The sequence below is a fragment of the Monopterus albus genome, unplaced genomic scaffold (genome assembly GCF_001952655.1).
Source record: "Monopterus albus unplaced genomic scaffold, M_albus_1.0 scaffold60.1, whole genome shotgun sequence".
Lineage (NCBI taxonomy): Eukaryota > Metazoa > Chordata > Actinopteri > Synbranchiformes > Synbranchidae > Monopterus > Monopterus albus.
Genome location: NW_018127940.1, coordinates 654,710 through 668,982, shown reverse-complemented (window position 1 = coordinate 668,982; position 14,273 = coordinate 654,710). Strand labels below are relative to the sequence as shown.

The 14,273-nt window shown below is 39.6% G+C and overlaps 1 protein-coding gene across 6 annotated transcripts in view; it reads left to right on the top strand.

Annotated features, from left to right (window-relative positions):
- Positions 1-14,273, top strand: part of eys (eyes shut homolog) — a 166,498-nt gene that overhangs the window by 46,812 nt on the left and 105,413 nt on the right. For 5 of the 6 annotated variants that reach the window (XR_002275188.1, XM_020603096.1, XM_020603097.1 and 2 more), the window contains 6 exons: positions 1,851-1,964; positions 3,700-3,813; positions 6,839-7,036; positions 8,727-8,848; positions 12,596-12,717; positions 13,514-13,773. Coding sequence is in view for 5 of the 6 variants with exons in the window: in XM_020603096.1 (XP_020458752.1) it covers positions 1,851-1,964; positions 3,700-3,813; positions 6,839-7,036; positions 8,727-8,848; positions 12,596-12,717; positions 13,514-13,773 (930 nt within the window). In the remaining variant the exon portion in view is untranslated. The remainder of the gene's footprint in view (positions 1-1,850; positions 1,965-3,699; positions 3,814-6,838; positions 7,037-8,726; positions 8,849-12,595; positions 12,718-13,513; positions 13,774-14,273) is intronic. The other variant, XM_020603098.1, reaches the window with a different exon arrangement.

Here is a 14,273-nt window from a genome sequence, read left to right as displayed (position 1 = left end):
TGGAACGTGAGGTTGACAGGTGGATCGGGGCGTCTTCTGCAGTAATGCGGTCAATGTACCGGTCCGTTGTGGTGAAGAAGATTTACTGGTCAATCTACGTGCCGACTCTCACCTATGGTCATGAACTTTGGGTCATGACCGAAAGGGCAAGATCCCGGATACATGCGGCCGAAATGAGCTTTCTCCGCAGGGCGGCCGGGCGTACACTTAGAGATAGGGTGAGGAGCTTTGTCACCCGGGAGGAGCTTAGAGTAGAACTGCTGCTCCTCCACATCGAGAGGAGCCAGCTGAGGTGGCTCGGGCATCTGTTTCGGATGCCTCCTGGGCACCTTCCTAGGGAGGTGTTCCGGGCATGTCCCAATGGGAGGAGGCCCCGGGGAAGACCCAGGACACGCTGGAGGGATTATGTCTCTCAGCCGGCCACGGGAACGCCTCGGCATTTGCCCGGAAGAGCTGGAGGAAGTGTCTGGAGAGAGGGAAGTCTGGGTATCTTTGCTTAGACTGCTGCCCCCGCAACCTGGTCCCGGATAAGCGGAGGAAAATGGATGGATGGATGGATATCTAGATCCAAAACAATGATGTCTACAGGGTTATGGACATTACACAAATTCTCTCCCCTTTAGATTCTAATGGTAACATGAAGAGACACTTTTTTAGTTGTTTAATTTTGGACCTAGTATTTATTGGAATGCCTTTTTATATTTAATGTGTAGAAAATGGGTGGTGGGCCCTGATCTGATCTGGTTTTATTTTTTATTGCACTGCTGGATGCTCATTGATTATGATGTATGATTGTCTTGTCAGGTGCAATTCTAGTTACCATGATGGGAATTATCTGTGTTTACTCTTTAAAAGGCATCTACACTAGATGCAAGACTGCTGAAGGAACGGATGTCAAAATGATTTGTCTTTTGTAAATAATGAGTGTGTGTGATCCTCCTCTGTGATTGTTAGATAATACAGTTAGGATAATGCACCGATTTTTAAATGTGAGTTTATCTTGGCACTAGAGTAAAGGTAGAGGGGATCACAAAGTCGGTGTAAGTGATCCAACATCTGAGGATAGTCTACATAAGCTTTCATGGAAGTCCAGCAACGTAATGTTAACATTTTGTGTGTGTGCGTGAGCTTGGAGCTTTGTAGAAGGAATGCAGATTTCTCCTGTAAATTTGATGGAGATTTGAGGGAAAACTAATTCTATAAAACAGACCAAAATGAACTGACTGACCAAAGTGACTAGCCAAATTGCATTCTCAAGTCTTGTTATTAGGGCAAATGATACAGTACATGTTGTAGTGGAAGTCACCCAACTTTTATGTTGGAATGCCACATAACAGCCTCCTCCAAAGCTTATAGAGTCTGTGTGTGACATATTATAATATTGACATATTATCTTGCAGCTTAGTTTGTGTGTAGCTCTTTAATATTTTCAGAGAAAACAAGTGAGGGTGCAAACACAAAGTAAGCTGTTCTTTATCAGATGAACAATTTGTAGAGGAACAGTACAGTTAGCTATAAAAACTTTGACATTTAATGTTAAAAACAAAGTATCATATATAATTGTAAAGCACAACAGTAAAATTTTGTTGTATTGTTGTTGCAAAATGTACATTTAAAATATGTGGGTGACAGTTTTTGTGACATCAAAATACTAAAACCAAGAGATTTAAGGTATAACCAGTCATATTTTAAATTCTGCACAAAGAGGCTTTAAGTCAAATGAAAAATATTTTACAAAGTTGGGGGAAAGTGGGAAACTGAGCTTGAATAATAAATGTTTCAAAGCTGCACTATGGCACGTTTTTGCACATTTGTGACCACTGATGCTTTTCAGTATTGTGTCTTTACAGGGGACCACTGTGAAGTAAACATAGATGAGTGCGTCTCTTCTCCCTGCCTGCACAATGCCACGTGTGTTGACCTTGTTCACGGCTATGAATGTGTCTGTGTGCCTGGCTTTGCAGGTTAGTGAGGGATATTCCTTATGCTTTCACCTGAATTGAATGTACAGTGTATATACATCATGTAGCTTACGATTTATATGCACACACGTGGCTGGCATCCTACACATATTGGCATATGTGCATATGCTTACCTGGGGTATTTCTGTGTTTTATTCCAAAACAAAAACACCACAGGCATGGTAATAAAAACAACACTTCTCAGAGGTGTAACAAATACAAAATTTCACAGTATAAGATTATTGCATTGCTCTTGTACTGGACTACATTAAACAAAGCAAGGTTTCAAGTACATTTTTATTTGTGTAGCCCAATATCACAAATTTACCTCAAGGTGCTTTACAGTGGGTATATAGCACCCTCTGTTCTTAGATCCTTGAATTCGATAAGGAAAAGCTTCCTCCAAAAAAACTTGAACTGGAAAAAAAAATGGAAAAAACCTCAGGAGGAGCAACACAGGAGGGATCTCTCTTCCATGACAGACCTGTAATAGATGTAGTGTGTACAGAATAAACCAGGATTTACAATAAGTACAATCAGAATGACAAAAATTAGATAACATATACAATATAAACATTTATTAGGTACATGATCCTGTAGGATGAGCCAACTTCCAGGTGCCTCCAATAGATTCAAGCCACATGACCTCACTCCAGTGACCTTTTAGAGAGACAGACTATGCAAAACCCAAACACATCTTTCACACATAAAGCAGAGGGAAACAAACTTACTTTAGATAAAGACTATGGGAATGAATGAAATGAAAGGGAGAGAAATAAATAAGAGGCCAGGACTCCTGAAGGATGAGGATTTAGATGTAGACATCTGAACAGGTCACAGGACGGTCGATGGTCCAGCACAAAGAACCTGAGTGACAGAGAGAACAGGGACGAGAAGAGACCTTTGTTCATAAAGTATGTATTACCGTCACAACAAGTCCGTTTTGATGTGACATCAGCAGCTATGAGCAGCTCCTCATAATAAATATATGGTAGAGACTTGCACACATAATTATTTCACTACATTTGGTGCTGTGATGCCAACTGCTAAAAATACAAAGATGAATCACGACTCTAGATTTAAACAAAGATAATGTGTTTCCACTTGTAAAACACAGTAATGGCTTCTGAGTGCTTTCAGAATAACTGCTAATAATTCCCACAGAGCAGGATTCATGGTGCCCTGCGACCAATAAAACTGAACCTTATGATTACAAAGGAGCTGATTTCTCTCCTTTTTTGGAAAATTTGAATATGTTGAAGAAAACTTTTTTTTTTTGCATGTTTAGAAATGATATCTGAAATGGAGTTCCTGCTGTGAATCCACAGGGAATCCTCTCAGGTATTACAGCTCTATTCAGCACTCTAGTGCACCATCATCTTCATATTAAGATCTGCATCTTCCAAAACAAGTCATATGCAGAAAAACACTAACTCAATGATTTCAGGTTTGTGTTATTTATCGAATGCATTCAGCTCCTGTTTATACTCAGACAAAACACTGTGGTTGTTCTAAAGAGATGCTAACAAGTCAATGGTATGGACAAGAGTGCAAGCTGACCTCTATAACAGAGAAAGGGTCAGCTTCTCTTTTGATTTAACTTCCAGCACACCTAGTGAGGCGTTTTGTGATTTAGATATTGACTGTTTGTTTTTTGTTTTTTTTTTTAACAACCAAACCTTTATTTTAGTGACTCTTCAAAATACCATTTATCAATCTGTGTTCTCTTCTGTCAAAGGTACTAAGTGTGAACTTGACATTGATGAGTGTGCTTCATCTCCTTGCAAGAATGGAGCCCCTTGCATTGACCAGCCTGGTAATTACTTCTGCCAATGTGTGGCTCCATTTAAAGGTAATGAGCACTGAGGGAATGGGGACAAAAAGCAAAGTTAATTAACTTCACATACTATTATTTCACCTGTCGAAACTCACTTCACATGCCGCAACAAAATCAGTATGTCTTCATTTGCTACCTGTAGTTAAATAGAGAATACTTGAGAAATTGGTGAGATGTAAGCTGATAGGTGCCTCTGCCTTGCAAGTGACAACTTCCATAATTTAATCAGAGAATAGAGCCAATGTTACTGCATGGTATTATCAGTGCATAGAAAATAAAATGCTGATGGTTAGGTAATAGAAGATTTTACAAACACTGAAAGAGATTTTAACTTATTTATTTTCCAATTTTAGAGGGAAGGAAACGGTGAAGAGCTAGGACAAGATTGTTTGGAGTAAAATCCTGGGTCTAGTTTTCATAATGCCATTTTATAACGACATCACTGATTCATTAAAGTTGTGTTATTTTAATTTTTTAATTCTCATCCTGCCACATATCTATTTACTTAATTTACTATGTTTATACATCCATCCATCCATTATCTATACAGCTTATTCCTGAATACGGTCACAGTGGGCCTAGAGCCAATCCCAGCTGACATTGGGCGAGAGGCGAGGTCCACCCTGGACAGGTCACCAGTCTATCACAGGGCTGACACATAGACAAACGTCCACACACACCCATACTCACTCCTACTGGCAATTTAGACTCACCAGTCAACCCAAGCTGAATGTCTTTGGACCGTGGGAGGAAGCCGGAGCACCTGGAGAGGATCCATATATACCATAATAATAATATACTTTAGGGCACAGTATTTAATAATGTGTCAATCATATTCTGCTGTAATAAATCTACACAGTATTTATATATCGAATGAATATTTGAAGAACATTTGATTTTCAGTATTTATTAGGATATGAATTTGTTTTAAATAAAAATGTATATAATTTGGATTTAATGTGTTTTTATTGTTCAGCCACATAGTGGTGAACCTACATTTATTAATAATAATTATACATTTTATTATGTGCGTGTTTTACACAAAGAAAGCAAGAAAAATCTAAATCTCTCCTCACATGTTGCTGGTATTACTGCACCTGCATAATAATGAATGATATAAAAACTTAGATAATGACATTAAATGGCCACATTTTTCACACTGTCGCGTTGCTGACACAGCTTGTTTATGCCCCATTTTGGTGCTGTAAGTATAGCTATTTACTGAATTGGATTTACAAAATCAATCAATCAATGGAGTTAATTGTTTGCCAGTATAGAGACTCTTTCATGAAATGCAGTTTCTACCAGAAACTGTTAGCAGACACAATTCTAGTAGCGCAAAAGGTTACATCATTAATAAATGTGAAATGCATTCCTTTAGCCAGCCTCTTCCCACATGCAGGCATCCTAACAAACCAAAGGACGAGTCAAGAAGGACCTTGGTCAAAACCCACAGACTGCTCTGACAGATCTAATGAGCTCGTAGGCTGCGAGATCTTAATGGAAGGTCCACAGTCAGGGCAGCACTTAACAAAGCCACTGGTAGGCTTTACAGCAGTGTGGCTGGGAGGAAATGACTCCTGAAAAAGGCACCTGTAATTTATGGTACCTCAAAAACACACTGACATCATGTGGAGAAAGGCTCAGAGCTTTGATGAAAATGAAAATGGAAGTCTTTGGGTGTAATTCACAGGACTTCAGGAAGTACAGCAAAATAAAGGCAGCTGAAACCCATGAAACATGTTTCTACTGTAAGATGTACAGTAGCAGTGGATGCATTATGATGTGGATTTTCATTACCAAGGATAGTTGGAATTGTAAATAAATCTGTATACTAGTAAACTCTCAGAGTGTGACCCAGAGTGCAAATGATCTAAGAGTCTCTAACAATTTGTTTTTTTTTATGTGTGAAGTTGCAAACTAGCTTAAAACCATCTGAAACTAAGAATGGGTTTGAGTCCTAATCAGCACAAATCATTTGTTATATTTAAACTGCTGTGTCAAAGCTACAAAAGCAAAAGCCTCGGTTTGTTCCATGTTGTTGTTAGACCAAATCAGCACGTCATTTATCTTGTTAAATATCACACATTCCAGAAGCAAAGTGTGTCTGAAGCAAAACAGAATTATTTGTTCTCTTTGATTTAATATTCAAGCTTGCTACCAAGTCTGTATGTTTGCAACAAATAGGCACTTAGTGTCTGCAAATCATAGGTAGCCAGTGTGATAGTACTAAATAATACTAAAGTAAGGGAACTGGCACTGGAAACTACTGGGACTCAAAAACCCTGAAAGCAGCAAACAGTTATAGAGTGGGTTGTTGATTCTTGATGAGATCAGCAGATCTGGGAACTTTGTCGCACTACAGAGAATCATTTTATCCAGGGTTTATAGCAAAATGTTGCTACATGGAGTTTTAATGTCACTGCTTTCGTACACAAGTTAAGTATTTTGAACCCATTGTGTAATTTGACAATGATAGTGTTGCCAATTATTTCCCAGAGAAAGTAGAAATTTGCCTGGTTATGAAGCAGCTCCACTCAGAATCTGTCAATAAATGACCATACAGTACTGCTGTTTACTCTCCACTGTATGACTTCCAAACAAAACTGAGAATGAAGACTATTCATTTGGAAACCTTTTTTTTTTTTGGAATTTATATTTAAATACTGATATAACATCAGTTGTTTGATATCTAATGTTTCATTGCTGAACTGGATATGGATGAAATAAAACTGCAGTTATGATGAAACAATTCTAAAATAGCATTTGAGTTTTATTTTGATGCATTTGATTGACTGTATATTTGCAAAAGGAGAGAGGAGTATTTTGTAAGAAATCATTTTATTCAAATTAAGTAACTGCTACTCGTACACTTCATGTCTGCCATTCTCTTAGGCTGTTTGTCTACCACAGGGACAGGTTGGAGGAAGCGTACAATATGAGTTTAATTTTTAATATCCCCTGGTTTGCAGTTCTATATATCTACACATTCTTGTCTGCTGGATGGTCCTCCTACATGTGTTTCTTTGCCTTACTCCAGGTCAGAATTGTGAGTTCTTACCCTGTGAGGCCGGTAATCCCTGCGAGAATGGTGGAGTGTGTGTGGAGGAGTTGGATCAGGACCATTTCCCTTTGGGTTTCCGCTGTCACTGTCGCCAGGGATTCACTGGCTCCCACTGTGAAATCAATGTGGATGAGTGCAGCTCCGGTCCTTGTTTTCACGGCTTCTGCTATGATGGTAAGAAACAAGCTATCTTGCCAATATGCTTAATAACAGGCACTCAAGTTGGAAACAAAGCTCCCGCACACATACAGTGAATACATCAAATTTTGTTTTGCTCACTGAAATGCAGTTTTCAGTCGGGTCTCCTTTGCAGCTAACCAGGGTGTTATGAGTGTGTAGCTGTTCCATCTGATTCAGAAGAGTATCTGCTGGAGTGAGCTTCATTAGTGTCTTAACATAACTGTAAATGGAAATCGATAAAGCATCAGTGTGTTATAGCTGTGTTATAATTTGAATAATTGCTGATAAATGAGTTAATACAATCAAACCTCAAGGCAGAATATCATTTTTATTCCTGTGGGTATCCAAGACAGTTTTACCCCTATGTGTTCCATCTCTAGCATGAGCTATTAAAAACCTCGTCGTTTGAAATAAAACTTACAGAATTAAGGATTCACCAGTTAGTCGATGATTATAACTCATCTATTTCAAAATTTTTTTATTTACTATGAAGGATGAAAAGCGGAACCTGCATAAATTAAAGTGAAATACTTTATTCTCAAAAAACTTGACATTACATGGCACCAGTTGTCCAGGGTCAAATTAGATTTCCCAGTAGCAAAATCTTTGTGCTGTAGTGTTGCCTTTTAGCCTTTGTTGCATTTCTGAATTCCTGCCAGTGTTGCTTCATCTGGTTTCTACTGAAACAACATTGTGATGGCAGTAGATCACTATCTCCAGACCATCTTATCCTTTGCTGCACTAACCTCAGCCAGCTGTCTTGACTAATCTTGAGTGCAGCCAGTTCACTTCAGGTTAGCGAGACAGGCGCCTAGGACCTATTGGCCAGTGCTCAGCAGCAGCCAGCCATTCACCAGAGAGAGCACTGCGTAGCCACAGCAGCTCAGATGAGTAATGCTGCTGCCACCCAGGACCTAAAGCATTTAATGAGAGTAATAGCAGCTACACGCACAAAGACAGAGTGACAGCATAGATTACGTGGTAAATCTTTGGGATAATGAAGAATCCTGGGACCCTGACTGGGGAAGTAATAAATTCACTCCTGTAAGAACTGCAATTACCTCTGTCACTGGCTGCCTGTACACCAGTGTTGTGTTGGAGAAACGGAATGATGCATCCTTCTTTAACGTCATTAATAGTTAAGGAGTGGAAGGAATGCATCATTAAACGTGGAAGATTCTGACTTCTGATGGAAGAAATTGGCACATTTGTAACATCTAAATAAAGTATGGCCCTGAAATGGGCTCTCTCCCTCTGTTGTACTGCTTTTACCCCTTGTTCAATGTGTTGCAAGTGTGTTGAGCGGGTGGAAACAAATGACAAGGCTTTCAGGCTTTCACTGAGGAAAAAGTAGGACAGACGGTAGATGAAGAAAGTAGTAGCAGAGAAGAGGATTGAATGGCCATTGCAGACTGGTTCATTTAAAGGTGGTTAGGGTGTCTAATGCTGTCAGGCCGAAGCACTGGGGGGTGGGTGACGTGTCTTATAGATTTAGCAAAAACAGGTTTGACTGATGGAGCAGAAGACAATTATTTTTATGACCCTATTCATAAAAAAAATAGAATCACAGTGGGTTATGCTTATAATTGGCATATACTTGTGTAGAGATGCAAGACCTGTTGAGAAATTAGTGAATTAATGTGTGATGCAATATGCTGTAACTGTCCTGCTGATCTTTTTTCAGCTGTAGATGGTTTTTACTGTCTTTGCAATCCTGGTTATACTGGGCTGAGATGTGACGAAGGCATTGATGACTGTGTGGACAGTTTATGCAGTACCACTTCAGTTTGCAAGGACCTCCATCTGGTAAGCAGATACATTTTTTTTTGTTTGGCAATATAAGGGAGTTATATTAAAGTCTTTAAAAATTTCAAAATATCCTGTAAATCACTACACTTGATATCTCATTGAAAGGCACCACAGCATTTCATAAATATTGACAAACCTGAATCGCAAAAGGTATTTTAATGACTGTCGTGCAGTTAATGTTTTAAAGTAGCATTGTAATAAAACATAAACAATTGTGCAATAGCATGAAGAGTGGTGTGTTATTAAAAAGAATATGGTTACATGGCTCTCGGGCCTGCTACAGGTAAACTTAGATATCTGCCAGAGTTTATTGGTCTTATTGAGAAATGTGTTCAGCATGGAAAGATAAAACTGTTTCAGGTGTCAGAGTGAAGAAGGAATAGAAAATGTACAATAGCATCTAATAATTGCACCTCATTATTGAAAATTCTTATTGACAAATTATGCCAATTATGTTTTGTGGGCAACATGTTTAATGTGCCAAGATGGCCAGGGCTTATTAAAGTATACTTGGGGGAAAAAGCTGAGGTTTACAATGGGCATGTTAATTATGAAATGCATGCTCATTGTAGCGGCTATCTTTTCAGCACAATGTCTTCTTCAAAACAACATATATTAGGCCCTTTGGCTCAGTAATTACATGTAAATGTCTTTAAAAAGGTCTTTAGACTTAAAGGTATAGTTGGCGATCCTGGAAAGCCAGCAAAAGGAAGCTCGATTTTGAAAGGACACAACCGAAGAAATCCTGCCTTTTCATTCTGATATCTCTCCAAAGCCACCTCTCCAAAACACAACACACAGTGCAATGCGCACTGCCTGACAGTTTACAGATTTCAGGAAAATAACAAATGCCCCCCAAACATAAACAAAAGCAATAATTTCCTGTCCAGCATAAATATGGCCACCATGGTATCCATATCCAGCATCCAACCTATTTTTTAGTTGTACAGTAATTTTCACTAATACGGTCTCTGTTTGTGACCAGAAGCTGCTGTGGTGCCCTTCTCTGCCATTATTCGTTAGCTTTAGCTATCAAAACAGAGTCGTAACATGTCTGCCTGCAACTGCAATGCCTTGTGGGAGACTCTTGGCTCTCGCATTGAGTGCATGGACAGAGCATGCACAAGTAGGAAGTTAAGTTGACAGGCAGGTAGGCCATTCAATGGTTTTGCTTGGAGTAAAATTACTGGCCTGGCTTCTTTCAGCCCTGCTTCAGCCACAGATGATGGATTTTTGTCTTTATGCTGTCAGTGCATTTAATGTATTCATTGCCATCGGGATGAAAAGAAAATTTCAAGAAATGTAATAAAAAATGCTTCTGGAAGGAATCACCGACCCTACCTTTAACATACACATCACAGAACACATGCTGTAGTTAATACTTAACATTTGTATTATTCTGACATTTTACAGTGTACAGAGCCCTCTCTAAATCAGTACTGTATATTCTCCATTGCTGGTACCAATGTATGCCTATCCTACAAAACATGGGTGCACACCAAGAAGTGTATTTCTGAAAAATACACTACATTTGCAGTACATTAGCTTAGCTACAGCTATAGAGGCTGTGGCTAAAGTAGCAGAGTTTGGATATTGCACAATGGTAGGATAGTTGGGCTAAACAAGACGGGCTGAATGGCTTCTTCTCACTACATGTTATTCCAACTGTGCTGGTCCTTTTACATTGCTGTCTGATCATACAGATCCACATACTTGGGTTTAAATGAACATTTTCAGACTCTCTCTTTGCAAGGTGCAGCTCCACTTAGTTATTCAAGTGTTATTTAAGCAATTGACACTGGTGTGTTGCAGCTGCATAAAGGCCCTGAGAGCCGGATGCTGCTCTATAACTGTGCCATGAGTACAAGGGACGTTTTTCCAACAGCTGCTTATTTGCTACTAGATTGCAGTAGTGAAGCAGATATGTCGTAGATGAAGCCTTTGTTTGTTTTTTTGTTTCTTCTTTTTTTTTCTGAGTCTATAGCCACATGGTGAGGAGAAAAAATAAAAAACTCAAGTATTTCAGAACATTCACTTTGAAGTCTTTATTGTGTAACAACAAAATATTTTTGCCACAAGCGCAAAATTTCAGCAACCCTTCTGGCAAAAATGATTAAAGCCAAATTGTGGATGAAGTCAACATGCTGTATTGTCACCTTTCCTCTTTCTCACTGAATAAAAACATGCACTGTACCTGAATAGGCTCTTATATAAGCACAAACTAACTGCATTAATTGCTTTCAAGAAAGTGTAGAAACTCGGGATAACTTTTCCTCTTTGTATAATCGCATGATTTACAAGGGATTTTTTTTAACAATGTTTCCGAATGGTTCCAGCACAGATCCTTGGTTAAAACATTTCAGTGTAATTTTCTAGGATAAATGTAATAATCCACAGACAAAAGGACACTGCATTAAAAGGTAATGCCTGTGATATGAGGGGTGTAATAAAATTTCAACCAGTATTTTTTTCTAGTAACACTGTTCTTTGTTTCACTTTTCAACCCATTATTCAAATAGTAGCAGTTTTTGGAAACCCCTTCACACATTCGTGTTTACAGCGCACCTATTCCTTTCTCGGAACACTGTGTCCCACAGAGCTTTAGCTTATTTTGGCGAATTGCGGTCCCTGAAGGTGACTTAGCAGCAAAAATGAGATTATATTCTATTGCCAGGGGTAAGGAATCGGAGTCTCTGGAAGGTATCTAATTTATCATGAGATGACGCCCCCCTCCCCACCATCGGCACCATCATAGGCCCCACAGTGTACAAATTATATCAGACATAGTTTAACGGCTCCCCTCCAGTGTATGAGATACAAATTAGCATGCATTCAACCAGAAGCAACCAGAACCTTTAGACCTGATGTTGGCAGTGAGGAATCCTGAATCATCCTTGGCCATATGACTACTTTTATCCTTTATGCAAAGAGTTATTTAAATTAAACCAGAACCTTGTAAGGTAATGGACAATAAACCATTCATCTCCCATGCTGTGATTAATTATCATAATGCACATTGCTATGCTGAAGTGGTCCACATACTACTTTCAATGGAGGAAAGAAAAAATGAAAAGGTTGGGAGCTACAGTATATATAAATCAGTTTCTCAGTCTACAGTAGAAGCAACATATTGATTTGCTATAAAGAGAAATCCTGATAAATCAATCAAAATATACATATTTTACGTGTTTGCTTATCTAGGAAAATTCCTTTTCACACCTAATGTGCAACATATAGAGAATGTGCAGCCTATACAATGTGTAACGGAAATATTGTATGCCCGATGACGATGGCTAGTACCATATACCTTTTGGAGAAACAAAACAGGCTTGCATATTATCTGGTGGTAGGAGGAATATATCTGCATCGTACCAATGTGAAAATTTAGACGAGCATGAGTGTTCCATAGTATAAACAAATTTTCACAGGAAACATCTTTGTGTGAGTGGGAGGTTTTATTCTGCAGTATTTTTAAGAAAACTGGGATGGATTTAAAAAAGTGTATTAAGTATTGCTGCATTTGTTTTCTGAAATGTAACACTTATAGATAACTAAACAATTACGTGGCAACTTAGCAGCTTCCATATGTATATGCATTAGTTTTTTATATTTTATTGGTGGTGTTTTGCCATCATAAGCATTAAACATAACTACCTTAAGTGATTACACTAATACAAGGGCAGATCGAAGGTGTCACTATATTTCATTGTTGATCTAATAGTGTTTCCCTTTCTTGTATTGCAGGGCTATGAGTGTGTGTGTCACTCTGGCTGGGAGGGGGAGTACTGCCAACAAGAAATTGATGAATGTTTATCACAACCCTGCAAAAATAACGCCACCTGTACAGATCTTCTCAAAGGCTACAAGTAGGTGTGCGAGCTGGCTCGAGGACGCTATCCTCACGAGGTGAATCAGTCGCTTAATAAATGCAGAAAAAGAAGCCGTTCAGAGATAGCAATATGTCCTTCCACTGGCAGCGGAGATAATGAATTGCAGATGGCAGGTAAAACAAATGAGTCAATCAATGGCTCACAGCATGAAAAGGTTTCAGGGGATCTGTGACTCGTTGGAGGAAAAAGCTGGTGTATCTGCTTCAATTAATACACCCCCACAACCACCCCCATCCTGCCAGGGAAGCTGCTTCAGGTGGAAAAGTTGGGGACAGAAAGGAATGCAGGGTGGAGCAGTTGGTAGTGCTCGGCTACTCACTGCCACCAAGTGGAATAATCACCCGTTTTATGAGAACATACTTTAGACCATCACACATTCTGCTTCACTTTGTGTTTCTCTGTTTCTGTATCCATCTGTCTGTGCATACATTTCCCATTTAATCCCCACTCAGTGCCCTAACCTCCTGTGTCATACATTCAGTTGTCCAGAATAAAAGCTGCTTTGACTAGTTAACCTATACACTTCCTGTGCGGTGTCACACAAAGATGTAAGCATGTAGTGTTACATGTAGTGTAACACCATGCACAGTACTTGTATGTGTCCTATGGATAATTTGAATTAGAAAAAGGTTTAAAACAACCCCGCTGTTGCTGCTGGATACATTTTTAGCACCATAAACTATTAAATAAGTTGCATATGTTTATTTATTTAGAGTTCTAATTCTGCCCCAGTGACCTCTCCAGTACATTTCTCCTTTCTCTTGTATCCAAGGTGCTTGTGCTCACCAGGCTGGACAGGTGTGGACTGTGCAGAGGATGTGAATGAGTGTGACTCTGGACCCTGTCTAAATGGAGCTCAGTGTCAGGAGTCAGATGTACCTGGGGAGTTCTCCTGCACCTGTCCCCCTTTTTTCAGTGGCCCGTTTTGCAACCATCCTTATGACCCCTGTGACCCCCTCCACAATCCCTGCCTGCATAACTCCACCTGCCTGACACGCTCCAATGGAACAGCCTTGTGCAGATGCCCAGCTGGTGAGTGAACGCACTGCCACAGCCTCATACTAATTCCTTAGCCCACTTTTCAAGTGTAACTACACCATTTATTTCAGTGGGTTAGTGTACTAGACAGTCTGGCAGCTTAAGTGAGTTGAAAATTACAAAAACAATCACTCAGAAGTACAGCGTTTACATCAGAGATGGAGCGGGCTCACAGAGTCGGGAAACCTTCGGATCGTGGTCCGAGGGTGGTGATGGTAAAGTTGATGAAAGAGAAAGATAAGGCATACATATTGCAACAAGCAAAGAAGCTGAAAGGATCTAATATTTATATAAATGAAGATTACACCGAGTCTGTGAGGAAGAGAAGAAGGGAGTTGATGCTGAAGTTAAGGGAGGCCAGGGAGAGGGGAGACATCGCGTTCCTGAGGTATGATCGACTAGTGACAAGACCTCGGAACCAGGAGCCAGGACCCAGGACCAGCTCGCCCAGGATGCCAGGACAGAGAGATGAAGAGGTCGCTGGACCCTCACGT